The sequence below is a fragment of the Trachinotus anak genome, unplaced genomic scaffold, assembly GCF_046630095.1.
Source record: "Trachinotus anak isolate AG129_WGS33_773 ecotype Australia unplaced genomic scaffold, CSIRO_AGI_Tana_v1 ptg000011l, whole genome shotgun sequence".
NCBI lineage: Eukaryota > Metazoa > Chordata > Actinopteri > Carangiformes > Carangidae > Trachinotus > Trachinotus anak.
Genome location: NW_027273862.1, coordinates 1197239 through 1217431, shown reverse-complemented (window position 1 = coordinate 1217431; position 20193 = coordinate 1197239). Strand labels below are relative to the sequence as shown.

The following is a 20193-nucleotide window of genomic DNA, read 5'->3' as shown; positions in this document are numbered from 1 at the left end:
TCATCACTGCTTGAAATCTGATAAGAACATGAAATATTTACCTTTGACATGAGAGGGATTGAAGGACATATTGCCCTCCCACCTCCTCTCCTCTCCTCCTCTCCTTCTCTCCCACCTCCTCTCCTCTCCTCTCCTCTCCTCTCCTCTCCTCTTCTCTCTTCACTTCTCTTCTCCTCTCCTCTCCATTCCACATTATATTACCTCACTTACTTTCTTTTACAGTTTAGACCCCTATAAACATGTTCCTGTTGTTACTATTACAACCATGTCTTCCCTTGTGCTCAGGTCCTTGTCACTGCAGACTCCAGTTGGTCTAGGGTGGGTGTCGACAGACATATGAACCTCCTTGACATGGTGTTGCCATCCTTTTATTTCTCTGTCACAGACGAGCTTCACTGGGAGGTCGAAACACGTTGGAGGTTCACGCTATCCCCTCCAGATCACACTCACTCTGTGCAGACACCCTGCCTGAGTCGTGGTGCAGCAACTAGCACCATCATTTAATCTAATGCAATCTAATATAATTAAGTTGAATTCAAACATTTTAATTCAATTATATTCAAACAAATTCTAAGAAATTCAAAGTAAATAAATTCCAAAAATTTCACCACAAAATATTTCAATATAAATTCATTCAAAGAAATTCAATTCAAATATATTCAAAGCAATTATTTAAATTAAGTTCAAAGTCATTCAAATAAATTAAACTTGAATTGATTCAAATAAATTCAATTCAAATCAATCAAATGTACTCATTTCAAATAAATTCAAAGAAATTCATTTAAATTCAGTTTAAAGCAATTCAAAGAAATTAAATTCAAACAGATTCAAAGAAATTAAATTCAAAAAGATTTAAAGAACTTCAATTCAAACAGATTCAAAGAAATTAAATTCAAACAGATTCAAAGAAATTAAATTCAAATAGATTCAAAGAAATTAAATTCAAATAGATTCAAATAAATTCAATTCAAACAGATTCAAAGAAATTCAATTCAAAAAGATTTAAAGAAATTCAATTAAAATAAATGAAATTAATTAAATTCAAATAAATTCAATGCAATTCACTTAAATTCATTCTAAGTAATTCAAATAAATTCTGTAAAAACTGTTTCAAAGAAATTAAAATCAATTCACTTCCACGAAATTCAAGTGATTCAAAGCAGTTCAAATGAATTCAGTTCAAATAAATTCAATTTAGAGTAATTCAAAGAAATTCATTCAAATCAATAAAAATACTTGAACTGAAACTCAGATGAGGGGCAAAAGCGCTTACCTGGAGACTTACCTAGAAGGTCATCTGTCATAGATTCCAGGTAAAAGAAATCTGCAGGTCTCTTGCGTCCCCGTCTGTCGAAGGGGTCTCTCCTCTCCATGACAAGCCTCACGTTCCTTGCCCACTCCGGCTCAGGCCAGTCTCCAAACAACCCAGGCTCACTGGATGACTCAGCTGTTACGGGGGGGTACGCCACCAATGGCTGACTGGGGACCTCAGGTGTTTTGAGCGGGCACACTGCCGCAGGCTCCCTGGGCACCTCAGGTCTTACAGGAGCCCTGTGTTCCTCCTCTGCCTCTGCAGTGGGGGAGTTCGGTCGAGGGCTCTGGGAGGAGCTAGTGGAAAGCCTAGGGAAAAAGGATGTAGACGAAGAACAAGAGTTAGAGGAAGAACAAGAGCTAGGGGAAAGAATAGGAAAAAATGATCTAAAAGAAGAGCAAGGGGAGGAAGGAGAGGCAGGTGGGGAGCCACTGTGGGATGGTGGCACCAAAACCCTACGGATGACGGGGCTGGTTGGACAGTTGGGGTCTGGAACCAAGAATGCGGCCCCCTTGTCATGTTTCTCCATCTGAAGGTGGAAACAAATACAATCTTAGACCTCTGCTCAACATCATATCAACAAACCATGAACTGTTTTAATATAATAATTTAATGGAAAAGTCATCACGTCATTGAATTCGAAAAAAAGAAAAATGTCATGTCACAAACTACATGATTATCTGCAGTAAATAAAATGGTTAATTGTTTGTATTGAAAAAGGGCCTTACACACAGTAAATACAGTTGAAATAGAGAATACAATATATTGTAACAGAACAGTCAATCAGAATTTATTTACAACTGATTAATATGATGTATCATATTATTTACAATAAATGAGCATATGAGAGACCAGGCTGTTCTTAATGGACATCTTATATTGTCCTGCAGATGCAGACACGGCACCCAGATTAAATGTCAAAGCCTTATATATCACTGGTTTTGTGAACATCTGAACTTTGACTCCAAATAAGCTGAATTTCTAAAAATATTAAATAACTGTCAAAATATTTTTAAAACCTTAAGTATTTTAGAAATATATTTATTCACTGCTCATTTGTTCAAAAGTTGTTTTTATCAAATTTCTCCAATTTAGTGTGTGTCAAGCAATTAACACAAAGAAAACCTTGAGATCTCTGTCATTATACCCTGAAGCCCAAGTTAACATATTCAACATATTGTTATTGTAATGGGAAATATTCATATTTGAGAAGCCATATATAAATAGATAGGAAAATAAATAAATAATATACATTAGGAGTACACAGGCTATTCAAATAATAAGGCTTAAATACTGTTGTCATTACATGTAGGTCTACTACTTGAGGCTATGTCAGCAACAAATTAAAAGAAATTGAAACATTGTTTTTAAACAGTACTTGTGCTTGTTTATTTCATAGTTTAAGGTTAGTTTGAGGGGACAGTCTGTACAAAACAAATTCAGAGAGCAACTTGTGCTTTCCTTATTCAACCTTATGTCAAAACAGTCAAACGTCAGTTGGACTAGTTTGCTCTGCTAGCCGGAAATCTCGCAAACATTGACAGTAACGTCGCTTAATGATGAACGTTCTCAAAGTCTCAACGGCAAAACACATTGAAAACAACAAGTGTTAAAAATGTGTAAAAAACCTCACTGCTTCCTGGGAAAAAGTCCTTCAGACGGTTTCAGTCGGTCTTCAGTCGGTGTTTAGGTCCAAAAGTCGCAGGTTCCATGTCGCTTTTCAAAGAAATCGTCGAGTGAAAGGTAGAAATCGTTTTTTTTCTGGCCGTCTGAACGTTGTGTACTTTTGAAATGATGATCAGGTCTAAATGATGCACCTGGAGACCAAACATGGCAACCATGGACCCTTCAGGTCCGTTCTAATAACACGTCGGTTCTGACAGTCTTCTCACCTGGACAGGTTTCATCCATCAACTGTCTGGACAGTAAAGGACAGAGCTCAAGCTCATATTTAACTATACAATGTTGAGTCTTCCTCCTACCTCTCTGCTATAAAAAGTTCATTACATGGACCACTCCTGATGAGTGTGGGTGTATAAGCAGCCCTGCTACAGTTTTATTCAAAGAGCAAATCAAACGGTCATTGACCTGTTATGGGGCAAAACATTTCTCTTGTATGTAGGCTTCTCTTGCCTCCACGACCCCATCCACCATCCAGTCCTCCTTAACTGAAATTCATTTGTAGCAATTTGATGAAATACAACTTTATTTGGAATACATAGTAAAAAATTGGTTAATAGTAATAAACATAATAAAACTAGAACCATGGTCTATATGTGAACAAATGGGTAATGTGGGTAATAAATCTACAGATGTGGACTTGTGTAAAGTTTAACACATCCCAGGCTCAAAAGCTACTGAGGTTATTTGAGAAACATGCACATGACCACGCGCCCTATTCAAAAGCAACTTATGTCAAACAGTTTCTTGGATAATATAATGTAAACAATGTAAAAATAAATGTATGCACAGAGCTACTGTATGTCGTGTGGGCACTGATCTTTTCTTACAGAGCTGAATGACCTGATTTTCTACTGATTTTCTCTTGTATTGATTTATTTCTATCTACAAAAGAAAAAACACCAAAATTGAAAATGAAATATTTTCTGCAGTCTGATTATTCTTCATACTGATTATTGTCCTTCACTTGTAAGTCACTTTGGATAAAAGCATCTGCCAAATGAATACATGTAAATGTAGATGTACAATCCTGTTACCAAAAAAGTTGGGACACTGTGTAAAATATAAATAAAAACAGAATGTGATGATGTGCAAATCATGTAAACCCATATTTAATTTAGAAATAGAAAAAAGACAACGTATCAAATGTTGAAATGCTGAAATTAGATTGTTTTATGAAAACTATCTGCTCAGTTTGAATTTGGTGCCACCAACACATTTCAGAAAAGTTGGGACGGGGTCATGTTTACCACTGTGTTCATCACCTCTTCTTTTAACAACACCCTGTAAACGTTTGGCAGCTGAGGAGATCAGCTGCTGGACTTTTGAAAGTGAAATGTCCCATTCTTGTCTGATACAGGATTTCAGCTGCTCAACAGTTCGGGGTCTCCTTTGTCATATTTTTCATTTCATGATGCTCCAGATGTTTTCAGGTCTGACAGGTCTGGCCTGCAGACAGGTCAGTTTAGTGTCTGGACTTGTCTACTACGGACCCATGCTGTTGTAATACTCTCAGAACGTGGTTTGACATTGTCTTGACCTGTTGCTAACTAACCTCATTAATTATGAGATATTCAACCTAGTGGTTTTTTTTTTAGAATTACACAACTTTTCCAGTCTTTTGTTGCCCCTGTCCCAACTTTTTTGAAATGTGTTGCTGCATCAGATTCAAACTGAGCAGATATTTTTCATAAAATAAAATTTCAGCATTTGGCATGTTGTCTTTGTTCTATTTTCAATTAAATATGGGTTTACATGATTTGCACATCATCACATTCTGTTTTTATTTATAATTTACACAGTGTCCCAACTTTTTTGGAAACGGGGTTGTAAATATTCTCACACAGTGAATGAGCCGACACAACAGAACCAGATCTGACACCCATGTGAAATCTGCACTTGTGTAAGATGTTTTGCAAACTGTTTTCTATGTGACACAGTTCCCAGCCAAAATAAATAAGGAAAACATCTGTTTATGGTCAAATTACATACTACAGTTTCAATGTCTGAACAAGGTCAAACAAAGGTCAAGGCAAACTCGATGTAGAAAGACAGAGCTGGCAGTGGTGACAGCAGACATACAGGCAGTATGAATACACACACGTAAGCTGCAGCACTTCAGTGATGCCGACACCATGCACACGCAACACAGGCAGAGGCAGTGCACAGGAAGTATGTCCTGGGTGTTGCATTGTTGTCCACACTAAAAGCTCCCGTCTATATTCATGTGTGCAAGAATCGTCTATTCAGTCTGGGCAGGAAAGGACCCACCCAAGAGAAATAGAAAGTGTTAGTGCCAGTGTGGAAACTCCAATACTCATCTGGTCAACAAACGGTTCAACATCATGACTCAGTAATGTGGAACTTGATCACTCAACTCTATCACTCACTCACTCCGTTGTGATGGACATTCACATTATGGGGCTTGCTCTGCTGTTGCAGCCTTGCTGAAAATGAGTGGAGAAACAGGATGACAATGCTCCCATCCACAGGGCACAGTCACTGAAAGACTGTGAAAATGATGTGAACCATTTGCTCTGGCCTTCACAGTCACCAGATATCAACCCAGTCCAACACCTATGGGAGATTTACTGATGTGTTAGCACTCCACCATCCAAACACCAAAGGTGGGAATATCTCTTGGAAGAATGGTGTTCACTCCTCCACTTGAAGAAGCAATGCCAAGGAGCACTGAGCTGTTTTGGCAGGAAGTGATTTTTTAAATGATCATTACAATGTAACAATGTGACAAATCAAGTCACTTTCTACTTCCTTAAAAGCAAATGATGGTATGAGACGAAACGGAGAGATTTTTTTGTGTACTGTATATCTGTATTTCTTTTTTCTCTGCATTATCTCCTGATCGACACTCCAGTCCAGTCGGTGGCGGTGATACACACATACGCTGCTGTGCTAACCGCTAATAAACACCACAGAAGAAGATGATGACCCACAACCACAGCACAGGGCCGCGGATGGCTACCAACCAACAACACGTCATATGTGCTGCTCCACGTACACTTCTACCAAAGATGGCTGACACAGGAAGTAGTCGCCACCACGACAACTAACCTAAGAGACGATAACGTTTGTTCTTCAGCACCGGAGCGTTTATATTTGTCTGAGATGGACGATGTGGAGATCACGGATGTGGATGACGGCGGCCCTCAGGTGGAGAAACGGCCCCTGAAAAACCAGGACCTGAGTTCCCTGAGCGTGTTTGGTAACTTGACATGATAACATGAGCACCGTGTTTACTGTAGGATCCACGTAACTTCTGATTTCACTAGCCGAACAAGATTAACGATTTGGCTACTATAATCGATATCGCTACAAAAAAAAGCAACCACCAGTTGTAAGTTAGCTAGTTGATTTACCAGCTTGGTATACTGTGAGTCTAGAGTAGTTTGTCTCTATGTAGCTATGTCTGTGTCTAGATTAGGTCAAAACACCAAAACAAATGAAACTGAAATCTAATATCTAACTTTTAGTACTGTGCACTTCCACCTAATTCACTTCTCCCCTCATCAGTACACAGTGATCAGTAATAGATTCACTACGTTGTGATAATTAGTTCTCTATTATAAAGCTGTGTACCTGTACATGTATTCATTACTGTGAGAAACATGGTTACAATCTGAAGAAAACTTATGTTTCATCCTTTGGTCCATTCCATAATTTGTCTAATTTATACAAACAGTCTCGCAAACAACATATCTGTTAAATATGATCATCATTATGTGTAAATATATTCATACATGTAAAGAAGAGGCAACTTATACTGATGAATTCAAGAATTATTATCTGTTTCTGATATTGTAACTCTTATCCTCCATCTTCCCATTTTTTTTTTTTATTAATGTGATCTGTGTTTTTACCCCCTGAATTTTTAATATTTTAATATTTTGAATATGTAAAAGAAATGTGATGTTTTCTCCTGCCTCCCACAGTAGGAGAGCTTCTCTCCCAGTATGGCTGGTACCTGCTGGTTGTGACTGTGCTGGTCTACGTGCTCATCCAGTACCTGAGCAAGAGGAGATCCAGCCACAATGTACGCCCCCACACAGACCAAGGTCAGCACCGGCATTTACCAATACCTTACACAGAGTTAGCAAGACAGTGGTCAGATCCATAAAAAAAAAATAAATAAATGGATTCAAAAATAATTTCATATTGTAGAGGTACATTGTAAGCACAGTGTGGTGCTGAACAATATTGCAAAAAAAGAAATAATGCTAGTGTTGTTGTTTGCAGTATCTCAGATTGATGCACCTGTTAATAACTGCAGCACCAGTTAGAGATAAATACTTCCTGTAGCATAATCCTGGATGATTCAATGTAACTGGGAAACTCTTTCTGGAAATAGTGTGAATGTTGTTGTGGCCTCGCTATTACAGGAGAGGGAGCGTGTAGACACAGTTATCTGTGGCTCTAATGATTGTTGCCGTTCATACTTTCTGTGAGGAGATTCTTTTGTAACATGACTCCATCCTCACTCTCTGCAAAAATGCATTTCAAAGTTTATCTGAAGCTGATGTGAGGCTTTGAATTAAGTGGATGTCTTCCTCCTGGTGGTCATGTGCGGGGGAATTGAGGACCAGGACCTCTACCTCTGACTAAGCACATTACATACAGCACATCTTCACCGTCTCCCTTCTGTAAGAGCAGCCTCTCTGGGGTCTGCCTGTGCTGCCTACTGTTTTGAGAAGTCAGAAGTTGCACCTGTAAACTGCATTTGAAAAGTTGCATCACTGCAACAACTGTAGAAGAATATGTTAATGGTTGATTTTAAAGATTAACCTGGTATCAACTGTTTTTATAACAGTACCAGATTACTGAAATCTGAGCTGATACATGTGTGTTTGAAAGGTTTCAGGATCCGGTTCAGATATAGTGAACATGTTGATTAACAAATCAAAAAGTTATTCAGTTCAATAGAAAAGCACTTCAATTTAATTTTGATCACTAGAGTTGGGTCCACTTCTGGTTTTGCTGGTCTGGTCCACGTAGGATCTTAGACTGGTTTGATTTTATGTGTTACAGCTGAACCTACATTTGTCATTATGATGTGTTCTGGTAAATTAAAAAGTCGCCTACATCAGCAACCTGTGCATGTCATCACAACGCTAAATCCAACTGCTACTGGATTCGGAATAAGCAATATGACTATGTGATGGACATTACATGTATGTTTGTCTGACGAGCCGTATGCAGTTCACTGCAGAGCCAAAGCTGGCATCGGATTTCAGTACTTGCAGTTGGCAAAGTGGCTCACAGGTTCATTACCACCATCAAGTGGATTCATGCATGGCCCCTTTCAGTCTCAGTCTCACTCAGGAGCATTTGCTGAGTCAAGTGTGACACCTAGTGGTAAAATTAGGTGTTGTTGTCCCATCCAGTGTTTGGCTTAATATCAAACTGGTTTGAAAATCTTTAGAGCGGTTAAACCCTATCGATCACAGAGGTTAACTCACACATCACATGATTGTTTGATCCTGAAATAAATTTTCAGAACATTGTAGATTTTATTTTAAATTGATGTAACTGCACATTTGCATTTGGGCAGTTTATCACGTTCCACTTCTAAGCTCTGTTATACTGGATGGGAAGTGTCTATGAATTTCCGTCTTCAGGTCTGTCCACAGATGTTCTATGGGTATTCACTGTGGGCTTTAGCTGGGCCTCTCAATGACAGTCAGAGACTTGTCCTGAAGCTACGCCAGAGACCTCTGAAGCTCTGTTAGAGCTTGGTCATCTCCTTTTCGATCCTTGCCCTGATCCGTGCTCCCCTCAAAATTTTATCTTGGAGGTCTACAGAGAGTTCCTTGGACTTAATGGTTCGGTTTTTGTCCTGACATGCAGTGTGAATTGCGGTTCCTTATATATACAGGTGTGTGCCTTACTAAACTATGTCTGGTCATTTCAGTTTGCCAGCCAGTCAAGTTCTACACACATGGAAAGGATAATTAAAGCAGACAGGAGGTACCTGATCACAGTGTGGAGTGACACAGCAAAGGGTCTGAATAATTTTGTGAATGAGAGATTAGAGTTTTTGACTTGTAATGAATTAAAAAACGTTTTCATAGTTGGTTGTAGATTGAAGGGTAAAAATGGCAATTTGATCCATTTTAAATTAAATCCACAACAAAATATAGTGAAGGGGTTTGAATACTTAAACCACTGTTTGTGAAAGCAACAACAAATACATGTCCTATTGAGAGAAAATGATCGTTAGATGTGAGATGCTGCAGCACAGTACTACAGAGAAATTTGATTTTCATTCAACAATTGTAACAAAGCCACTGAGAGAAACTATATATGTCTTTAAAATGTCAAATACTGAGAAATGTCCATTACAGATTCATCACAGTGTCCAAGTTGATGTCTCTAAATTATATCTGACCAACAATAAAACCAAAGATATTCCATTTCCTGTGATATAAAGCAGAGAAAAGCTTCATGTCATCACATTGGAGAAGCTCAGATCACAGAGGTTTAACATCTTTTCTTCATAAATGTCTCAACAATGTTCATTAATTTCCTGTCTGTTAGCTATCAGCTAAGAGTTTCTGCATTATGATTCCCTGCTTATTAGTGAAGGCTAGATGTAATGATTTTTTTTTCGTGTGTGAAGATGCTGCATTAGTGGCAAGAAGACAAGAGGCCATGGAAGCAGCTCGGAGAAAGATGCAAGAAGAGCTCAATGCCAAAGCAGCCATCTTCAGAGAGAAACAGAAACAGGTGCAGAAGTGAAACAGAAATGTTTGAAAGAGAGACAATGATCTGCTCACAATTTTAGACCTGAACTGAATGTGAGATTTATTTTCTGAACAGCAAGAAGAAGAGAAGAGGAGGCAGAAAATAGAGATATGGGAGAGCATGCAACAGGGAAAGAGTTACAAAGGATCTGCAAAACTTTCTCAGGTGAGTTTCATGTTAACTCCTTTGTAACATTGTCTTTTAAAAAATGAATAATTACTGACCAGAATTCATTTTATCAATTTTAAATCATTCTCTCAAATTTCAGAAGTGAAAGTTTGTGAAAAGTGAAAAACTCAAAATTAAATTCCCTAATTTTACCTCTTTCAAGCAGTAAACAACAGAATGTGCAGCACTGACAGGGTATAATGACACAGTCAGCCCACATTTCAGCTTGATAGAGACCATGATTGAATACATTCATGGTACATGAACAAAAGAATGAAAATAAACTTATGTCAGTGAAAATTCCTCCTTGATCAGCTACTTGTCAGAAATACTACAGAAGAGCAGCTGATACATTTCTATCTTCTTCCAGTGCAGCCAAACAAACTCAGGTTTAATACAGGAGTCAGTTCTGATTTCATGCTGCACATGGCCTGAGCAGTTTTCCAGGGACACCTTAATAAGGGTTTGTTAGGTCGCCGAGGAGTTGGAGGTATGCAGTGTGTCATCTGCAACTCCTCATGTAACCGCTGCTGCTTGTTCCATTTTTCCATGCAATATTTTTAACTGTTGTGTTGGACCAATAGAAAACCTCAGGCTTTCCCAGTTGAAAGCTTTTAATGTGAACCAATAGGTCAGATTTCTCTGACATCACGTTAGTGCATTCTTTTATAGTTGATCACACGCTGACATACTGTACATGTCTGTTTGTGCTGTTCGATGCAGACCACCGAAGAGGCCAGCTCATCAACAACAGTGCTGAAACCAAAGACGGACAAGAAGCCAATTCGCAGTTCTGGTATGTACTTCACAGGACACACTGAAGCATTAAACATTTAGCAGGGGGAGAGCTTAATTAGCTGTTAATTATATATTGATAGCAATATATAATAATATGTTTTTTAATTAAGTTTTTCATTAAAAAAAATATCTGACATGAATATTCCAATTACAACTTGAACTGTAGCCATAACACAGTATTTTCAAAAAATATTGAGTGTGTGTGAGTGTGTGAGTGTGTGAGTGTGTGAGTGTGTGAGTGTGTGAGTGTGTGAGTGTGAGTGTGAGTGTGTGTCCTATACTAGCAGTATGCATCCTGTTCTTCTGTGTGTTTTTCAGACTACAATCCCCTGTCTGGAGAGGGGGGAGGCTCCTGCTCCTGGAGACCTGGTAGGAGGGGGCCATCATCTGGTGGATGAGGTTAAAGAAGGTCAGAGACATCGGTCTGTGTGACCTTTGACCTCTGACATCCTGATGTGCACACTGACTGACTGAACCAAGCTGACAATGTCACCAAGCCCAAATTTAGTTTTTGTAACTGGCTTCATACTGATCGATTATCTTATTGAATGGCACATCCCTGCTCTCCTGTTTGGTTTCCTGGTGTTCACTCTTTGATTTCTCTGTGCTGTGTTATTAGGATCAAAGATAATATGATAATCTTGGATAAATTGTGGAATTGAAAGCTTGTAATGAAGCCATTTCTGTAAATGGTTTTTAACCACTAGGTTTGGCTGATGAATTTCACAGTCAGTGTGTTTTCTCATATATTTTAATATGTTTATCTATGTGCACCACCATAGCTTTAGAGCTTCTATTACTACCACAACTGTAGCTGGTGGCCAATGGTTAATTACAAGAAATAGTGCATTGTGGTTATATAGTTACGAACATTGTGATCTACAGATGAGTGACAAGTTAAAGGGAAAACCTGAAAAATGAGTGGAGGAGCAGACAATGCCCCCATCCACAGGGAACAAAGAGTCACTGAGTGGCTGACGAGTATGTGGCATCCACAGTCACCACATCTCAGCCCACTGAACACCTAGGGGAGATTTTGGACCGGCAGTGTAAGACAGTGCCCTCCACCACCACCACCATCATCAAACACCAAAAATCTTGAGGAGCAATGGTGTTCATCCTCCAGCTCAGATACTGTGAAGTAGTGAAGCTGTTCTGGCCCAACACCTTACTAAGACTACTACTTCTTTCATTTGTCACCCGTCTGTATCTAAATGTGAGGAAGGTTTGTCTATAGAGTTACACACATTTTTATGCAATAAAAACATGATCACTGGGAGTGTGTCCTTCAGGTCTGACAAATATGTTGAATGTGTTTCTTTCCTCATAAAACATTTGCACACAAGTTGATTTTTCTTAAAAGTTAGAAACATTGATTTTTTTTTTCTCCACACTTATGTTTACAAGATAGCCATCTCCCTTTTTCACTGCTTTTGTTGTCAACGCTGTGTTGTGTTTGGTTTAGTGCACTACTTCCACCTGTGGATCAGTGACAAAAAGCACACGAAAAATGAGGAACCACATTTAAGAAATTGCATCAAATGTTCCAAAAGATAATTTGTTTCTAAAACCTTTGGTACTAAAGCACAATGTGTACTGAAATGATGAAGGCATTACGGCACGCCCTGCATTATTTCCTAATTTGGGCCCCTGTCTCATGGAGGAGGCAGAATTAGTAAGAAAATCTAGTTTTAAGATCCTCATTATTTCACAGATCTGAAACCAGAGTTTTCAGTGAAGAACAACTGCTTCTTTGTGGCTCAGGGCAAAAAGCCCAGTCTCAGTTTGTCAGATTGTTTGTGAGTTTAATTAAGGTTTTCCAGCACTGCCGAGCAATATAAAGATGTCAAGTGTATTGGACTGAGTGCACCCTGGCAGACTGATACAGACTATGATATACCAAGTAAAACCATTGTGCATATTAGTACCGACGGTCCTCAGATCAGTCAGTGTCTCTAACTTCAGTTTATGTTGCAGTTCATTTCAGTGTTGAGGCACATGTTACTGGAAGCCAGGCTGTCCTAGTCCAGAGATGGTATGAAGAACTTTTAAAGCAAACACATCCTGAGGTCTGGTCATGGTTGTTGAACTCAACCAAGGATGTTTAATATCCGAGCAACTTAGATGGCAAAACCTTATAAATGAAAACAAAGATGTCAGTAATAACTTCAGTTAAATGATGTCCCAGTATTTAAGAGTGGTGGCAGCAGCGTGAGCATCCAGGATGTCTCCATAATCTGTTGGAGATAGTAAATTGTGTTGTGATTTCTCTCTTATTAAAAGGGAGATAAAATCTGTTCTGGTTTCTCTTCTGTTTCATCAGACAAAGCCACTGTTCACAGATGTACACAGATGTAGTCTTACAGATGGTATTTGTTTTCTATTTTTCAGTTTCAAAACTTAACAAATGCCACGAAAAGTCCAAAATCAACAATGTGCTAGTCCTTTCTGGCTTCCCTACCCTGTCTGTGGCTCTCAGCACCAAAGTCTTTTGGTTCCTAATAAAGACATAAACCTTTAGGAACAGCTCACAAATACATTTATTATTATTATCATTATTAAACTCAGTCATTTCCTAAAATGTTGGACACAGTAGCTTTCAGCAAAGTTTATTTCAACAGGAGGAAATTGTGCATTTGTTGGGGATTATTTTCAGCAGCTGATTAATCCACATTTGGTCCTCTAGACAGTGTTTCTGGCAGCAGGACGGTGTGTGTGGGATTGAGTGAAGATAAACTACAATGTATGTTTATGGTGATGAACAAAAATCTCAGCCAGTGCAACATATTGGCTCATTAATTTGTTTTTAGTTTATGGAATTCTTCATCAGACATGGTACTTGTTTGCAGCTGGTTATGCTGGTTTGTGTCTACACATGGGCTTTGATGACAAGAAGGAAAAATATGCAATAACACCAGTCTTACACTGATAAATGCATGTGTCAGCAGGTAAGCAGACAAGTGAGACCCACCTGTGAGAAATGCCAACACAGTGTACACATAACACATAGTTGATGTATATTTACCCGGTTCTCTTCCGAGCATAACCCACAATTTGCCATGGTTGGCTGCTTCATAAGAGTCCAGGTGTCGATAATTCACCTACTCAGAGAGTCCCTGTTGCTTTGTAGTCTTTGTGGTCTCTACACTTTGCGATCCTCTTATATACCCTGCGTCTCGTCTGAGTTTACTTTGAACAGTCTTAATTGTACCTTCCAATTTGTCAGAGACTTCCTCCCAAAAGTGCCTCTCGGGTTGTTCCGGGGTGCTATAAATATTTGAGCATTTTTAAGTTAAGGTCTTCATCTCTTTGATTTACATTCAGGTAAAATTCTATAAAAATAAAACCTCAAAAATTAACTGTGACTTTTTAGCCCAATGTAATGAATTAAGTCAGTAACACAACTGTGATTGGTCTCAAGATGCTGGGGTGGACAAGAAAACTGACCCGTCCTGACCTGCCTAAGTTTATCTGGCATTATTAATGTTAGATACACCACATCAAACAAAACTTAAAAGTAAACGATGGTTTATGATTAATAACTTGATGGCCACAATCAAGAAAAAAAAGAAGAATGTTGTGGCTTAAATGATGTTGCTATTGTCCTATTTAAGATAATTGTGTTAGATTTTATTGAATATTTTTTTATAAATTATATTTTATGCAATAATAAAATGGGCCTCTTCAGAACTTTCATTCAGATGCAAGCTTTAATATTGTATAAACAGTGCTTATGATTGTGCATGACGGCACATATACAATCATGCAAACATTTTTGCCAGGCATGCTATTAAAGAGAATTACACAATAAATAAATAAATAAATAAATAAATCAACTCATATACTCTTGTATGTTCATGGTCACGCTCACTCTGCACACAAAAACATGTCAAAACAGAAGTGAGAGTCTGGCCATTCTAGCGCGGACCACAAAGGAAGTGTATCCTTGATATCAACAAACTGTTGTGTTGACAACATAGACTGAATATAAAAACGGTTTGAAGAGAACCTAACAGTTTGATCTAGTTCATCAACTTTAGCGTCCATTGAAAACTTGAGCAACACAACACGAACTAACTTTGTAACCCCTCTAAACTCAGGTTCAAAGTCTGATGAAAAATCACCTATGAGATAATCTGACGGGTTTGGTATAATTTTGTGTTTATTAAAAAAAACCCATAAAAAAGTGACAACAACAAGCCGAGAACCACATGGTGGAGCTCGAGACTTGAGAGCTAGCTGAGAAACGTGCTGCGTTTGCGGACGTTACTCATGTAGCATTAAGGTCGATAAAAGTAGCAAACAAATAAATACATTCTTTAAACCTCACACATAAAAAAAGAACAATTTTAGTACAACTGTTTGAATTATACTGCATCTTTAAATGATCACAATACATTTCTTAGTTGTTTCAGAGGATGTTTTTTCCACTGTTTAAGTTTTTGCAGCTTTTTTCCACAGGTCTGGGTTTTAATTAATTAATTAATTAACTTTAATTTCCGCTCGCCAGTTTAGCTTTCGGGGCCCCACTAGTTGGTAAAGCAGGAGCCAAGGATAAGTATTTCTGCTGTTATAATAGTAATAATAATTAATGATCAGCTCTTTTTGGCTTAGGAATTTGACTTAGGTTTTTTAGTTGCTCTCAATGTATCCACCCCCAATTTAAAAAATTGTTTCAGGAAGGACATTAAAACACCCCATTGCACATGCAGCTTGAATATATGTAACATATTACTATTATTGGTGGTGTTAGTGCTGTTGCTTTTGTATTGGTGTTGTTGTTTTTATAAAAGTTTCAATAATTGTCAGAGAAAGCAACCCTACTTTAGATAACTAGCTTCACGCTGCAGATGTATTCAGTGATCCTGTGCAGCGGAATTTTCCCATACCACCTGAACGCTGCATCGTTAGATCCAATGGCTCGAAGGGATTCACCCAGTCAGCCAGTCAGAGCTCTGCTACGGAAATTCCGTTGGGTCAAATCAATGTTAAAGCCTTCGCGAACAGCTTTCTCGATGTCTGACATCCTTCCAATGGCGAGATAATGGCGAAAATGGGTCCGCTTTTCAAGGCAATGAAAGGAGGTGCTGCTTTTGTCGATTGGCGTTGAAGTTTGCCGTTGGTCGATCGCGACGTATAGTTTGATGATCAGAGGGAGAAGCGACAGAGAACGGTTCAGGTGGCGGCTTCAAGGAGACTGCTGTGATGCTACGTAGGCAACTGGAAGAAAAGGGCTTTTCTACCATGAGAGAGTGTGTGTGAGCCCGGTTTTCTGGAGACACAGGAGCTCTACCTACCCGGTGTTTGTTGTTTTAATTTCATTTTTTATTTTGTTTATTGGTTTGTTATTCGTCGTTTAGGATACAGTGAAGATACACAGCGAGCTGGTGAAGTTTTGGGGAATGGCAGGTCGAAGCCGAAGAGCATGGTTTAGTGTTCTGTTGGGACTGGTTGTCGGGTTCACCCTGGCTTCCAGACTCATATTACCCAAGGCGACCGAGTTAAAGAAAGCTGGACAGAAACGAAAAGCAAACCCTGCCGGTTGTGGCTTGAACGGGGGTCTGAGAAAGGAATACAGCGGAGTGTTATGGCCACCGCAAGATAACGGTTCACCGGTGACCGAGAAACCTGGCTCCAGGTCCAGCAATTTCCTGTTCGTTGGTGTCATGACTGCCCAGAAGTACCTGAACAGCCGAGCCGTGGCAGCGTACAGGTATGTGATGTGTCAGACATGAATGTGGTTTTTTCCCCCACGACTCTGCCATTCCGCTTTATCTCTCCTGTGGAAGGTAACGGTCCACCAATTTAATGTAAAGCGGTAGCACTCATTATAATTCTACCTGGAAGGACACCGGGTAAAACACTGTTATTAGGTAGCTAGCTAGCAGCAGTTATTTCATCCTATTTTCAGCCTTTGTCAGTGACCCACACGGACTGATACCACCCAGCTCACAGTGTCTATGTCGTAGTGTATGTACTGATAAGCTGAAATTACTAGAGCAGCCCAGTGATTTGTTTAAATCACAAGTTACGTGCCACCAGTTAACTGTTAGCAATGTGCTGTAAAATCGCCATTAAAACCCTTGAAGATCCAGTTTCTCCATCATGTCCCCGTAAGGACCTTTTAAAGTGGGTGAAATATTCTCAGTCCACTCTGTCTGACAGTAACAGAAACATTTTGAACTGTGTTGTGCATTTTCATGGAAGCTATGTGATGTTAACACACAGTGAAGCATTCAAACCCATTTTTAAATTACTGTTTTTTTCAGTTCTACTGTAGCATCTCCACTTGCATAACCAGTGCAGCACCTTGAACAGTGTTCAGCTGAATGGGATGGGTGTGTATTAAGTCTCAGAGGTTGACCTGGGTGACTTCAGGTGTCAACCCTGTTCTGGTGTGCAGAACATGATGTGTGCTTGTCCTGCATGAGCGCTACAGGTCTACTGAGACAAACCAGGGCTTCTCAAACCCTATCATTTCAACAGCTACCTGATCAAATGACATCAGAGGTCACACTGAGTAGTGGAGTTTCCTCACTACACTATAGTCAGTCAGAACCTGGTGTGTTTCTGGAGAGGCATTCTGACATTTTCTTTGGACATGTCAGACCTCAGCCCATAGACAGGCCATTATTGACTCTGGCACCGGTGATAACATCTTCAAGCCCCAGAAATAAACCGATGCCTGTCTCAAATTTAAATCAAATGTACAACTTAGAGAAGCAGATACCTGAAGGGTCTCTTAATCTGCCACTAAAAATATTCCTTCCTGTGTGAAGTAGATTTTTAAATCTCAAGGTATAAAAAGTTGATAAAGGATCAAGACTGAACACATTGTTCAATGTAAGTTAATTCCTCCTCAGTTTCACATTACTATGTGGGAAACACTGAAAAACAAACGAAAACAGGGTTAAGGTTCTGTCTCCATTCAGAACAGGATTGAGGAGCAGGCTTTCTGGTCATGACACAGGTCTGATGCTGGTCGAGAGCTTTGCAGAAAAGGTGTTAAATTGGAATATCTGAAAACAAAAGCCTGGTTTGATCTCCATTAAAATGCTGTTTATATTCACAAAATCTAAAAATAAAGTAAAAGAACTAGAATTGTTTTTTATGCAGGTGCGATGATGTAGAAAAAGGTACTAATATTAACAGTATAATAATCCTGTAAGGGCTCTACAGGTTTGGATTTAGGCCTAAACCTTCTTCCAAGGATGCCAACACTTCCATTGATGTTGTGCAGCAGATCGTTGTCTAGTGAATGCCTTTCCTCCGGGCGTCTAATTTCAATGAGAATCCATCTGCACTGCGCTGTACCTGACAGAAAGTCTATCAGCAGGAGAGGCAGACTGGTTGTTTATTCTGCTTAAACAAGAGTTTGGGCCTAAATCCAAACCTGTGGATCCCTAAAAGGATTATCATCGTGTATTCTTTTAATTCCACCAGATTGCCTAACGCCTAGAATGAATGCTCATTTTAGGTTTTAATGGAATTATAGTACAGGCTAAGAGGGAGGGAATTGCAGGGACAGATAGCACTGTCCCTCTATGACCAATGTGCTTGCAATTAGGGCTGGGCAGTATGGCCTAAAAATTATATCATGGTATAATTGGAAGCACAGATGGGAACGGTATTACTGTATATTCGTTTTCTTAAAATTTGAATATAAAGGAATAAAGCACTGTTTTGAGAAAAGGTTTTGAATAACAGGGGATACTTTCTTTTGCTTTCCTCACCAGAGAGAGAGAGCTGCAAGACATAAACACCCGTTTCTGTGCGCCTCCCCCTCGTGATTTTAAGTGATTGATTATTAAATGTAAATGATTAACGCTTTGTTTGTGAAGACAGTTTTGTTATGTTATAACCGTGTCCACTCCAAGACAGAGCGAGAGAGAGAGTAGGTGTGTTTCCGTTAACCTTCTTAATGCACAATTTGAAATTGTGAACTTAAAAATGAGTGATGGAAACATGTGAATAAAAAAAAAAATCCCTCAAATCTCGTGAAAGAATTTGTAAGCTCGCATGAAGTGGTTTTCTGAGACAATTTGACAAATCAATATTTCGCAAAATTGAAATGGAAACAGTCGTGACCCCTGCTGTATCATGCTCCAGGGAGCCAGTTCCAACTGAAAGGCAGGCTCCTGGAAATCCATCATCATGTTTAATTGGAAAAATATCGTAAGAGGAAAAAACCCAGCTTTTATTTGCATAACTCAATAGAAACACAGACAATTTGCAATTGTATTTTTGTTGAAAAAATCACTTCTATTTCACGCAAAACTGCCTGGGAAGCCTCCAATTTCACAGGGTGACAATAGGTCAATCTGACTATGGATACAATGGCCTAATGCTACTATCCACTATCTTTTCAGTAATTTGTTATACAGTGAACAACAACAGTTGTCTGTGGATCTGTTGGATCACCACCACATGCAATAAATTACAGTGGCAGAATGTATCCAGTGTGACACTGACAGAGGACTGCAGCTGCTGCTCACAGGCTGCTTTAGTGGTGCAGCCTTTGCAGATGAGAGGTTTCACTCCTGGACCTATGGAGAGATGATGGTTTAGCATGTGCGCTATGTTTGATTGAGAAATATAAGTATGTCCTGTTCCAACGTAGACTACTATATAAGCTAAGCCATCTCTAACCGTTCATCAGGACTCTCTGGACTTAAGAGGTTCTGCATAACATGAATTTAATCAGCTGTTCATGTCATTGTTTAGAATTTATGGCCATCCACTGTGTACTCACCTTAAAGTGGCCAACAGCGCTGTAATATGCACAGCACTGCTTGAGCATCCAAAGTCTGCCACTGTTTTAAAAGCAGGTTGTTACATCTTACAGATAATCCTACTTGTTTGTTACCTGTTCTTTTTCTGACTCCATCCATTTGTGTGTGTGTGTATTTACAGGACCTGGGCACAGACAATTCCAGGTCACGTGGAGTTCTTCTCCAGTGAGGGCTCTGACACCTCCATTCCCATTCCCATTGTAGCTCTTAGGAATGTGGATGACTCGTACCCACCCCAGAAGAAGTCCTTCATGATGCTCAAGTACATGCATGACCATTATCTGGACAGGTATGAGTGGTTCATGAGGGCCGATGATGACGTCTACATCAAGAGTGAGAAGCTCGAGAGCTTCCTACGCAGCCTCAACAGTAGCGAAGCCATCTTCCTTGGCCAAACAGGCATGGGGGCCCGGGATGAGCTAGGGAAACTGGCCCTGGAGCCTGGGGAAAACTTCTGCATGGGGGGGCCAGGGGTCATCATGAGCCGTGAGGTCCTCAAGAGGATGGTGCCCCACATTCGAGAGTGTCTACAGGAGATGTACACTACCCATGAAGATGTGGAGGTGGGCCGGTGTGTCAGGAGGTTTGCCGGGGTCCAGTGTGTCTGGTCCTATGAGGTAAGATGGTTGCATTTTGTTTTTAATTCAGTTTCTATTCAGTTTTTATATCATTAACTCTAAAACA

General features: G+C 39.5%; 2 protein-coding genes across 2 annotated transcripts in view; both read left to right on the top strand.

Annotated features, from left to right (window-relative positions):
* Positions 1-5939: 5939 nt before the first annotated feature.
* selenos (selenoprotein S) lies at positions 5940-13014 on the top strand. The gene is made up of 6 exons (XM_071488069.1): positions 5940-6215; positions 6943-7065; positions 9627-9733; positions 9827-9916; positions 10643-10715; positions 11036-13014. Exons 1-6 carry the CDS (start codon positions 6119-6121, stop codon positions 11113-11115), a joined length of 570 nt encoding a protein of 189 aa, XP_071344170.1. The 5' UTR covers positions 5940-6118; the 3' UTR covers positions 11116-13014.
* Positions 13015-15646: 2632 nt separating this feature from the next.
* The window catches only part of chsy1 (chondroitin sulfate synthase 1), a 66577-nt gene continuing 62030 nt past the window's right edge, over positions 15647-20193 (top strand). The window contains exons 1-2 of the mRNA XM_071488067.1: positions 15647-16430; positions 19631-20126. Of these exons, the coding sequence (XP_071344168.1) occupies positions 16120-16430; positions 19631-20126 (807 nt within the window). The 5' untranslated portion in view covers positions 15647-16119. The remainder of the gene's footprint in view (positions 16431-19630; positions 20127-20193) is intronic.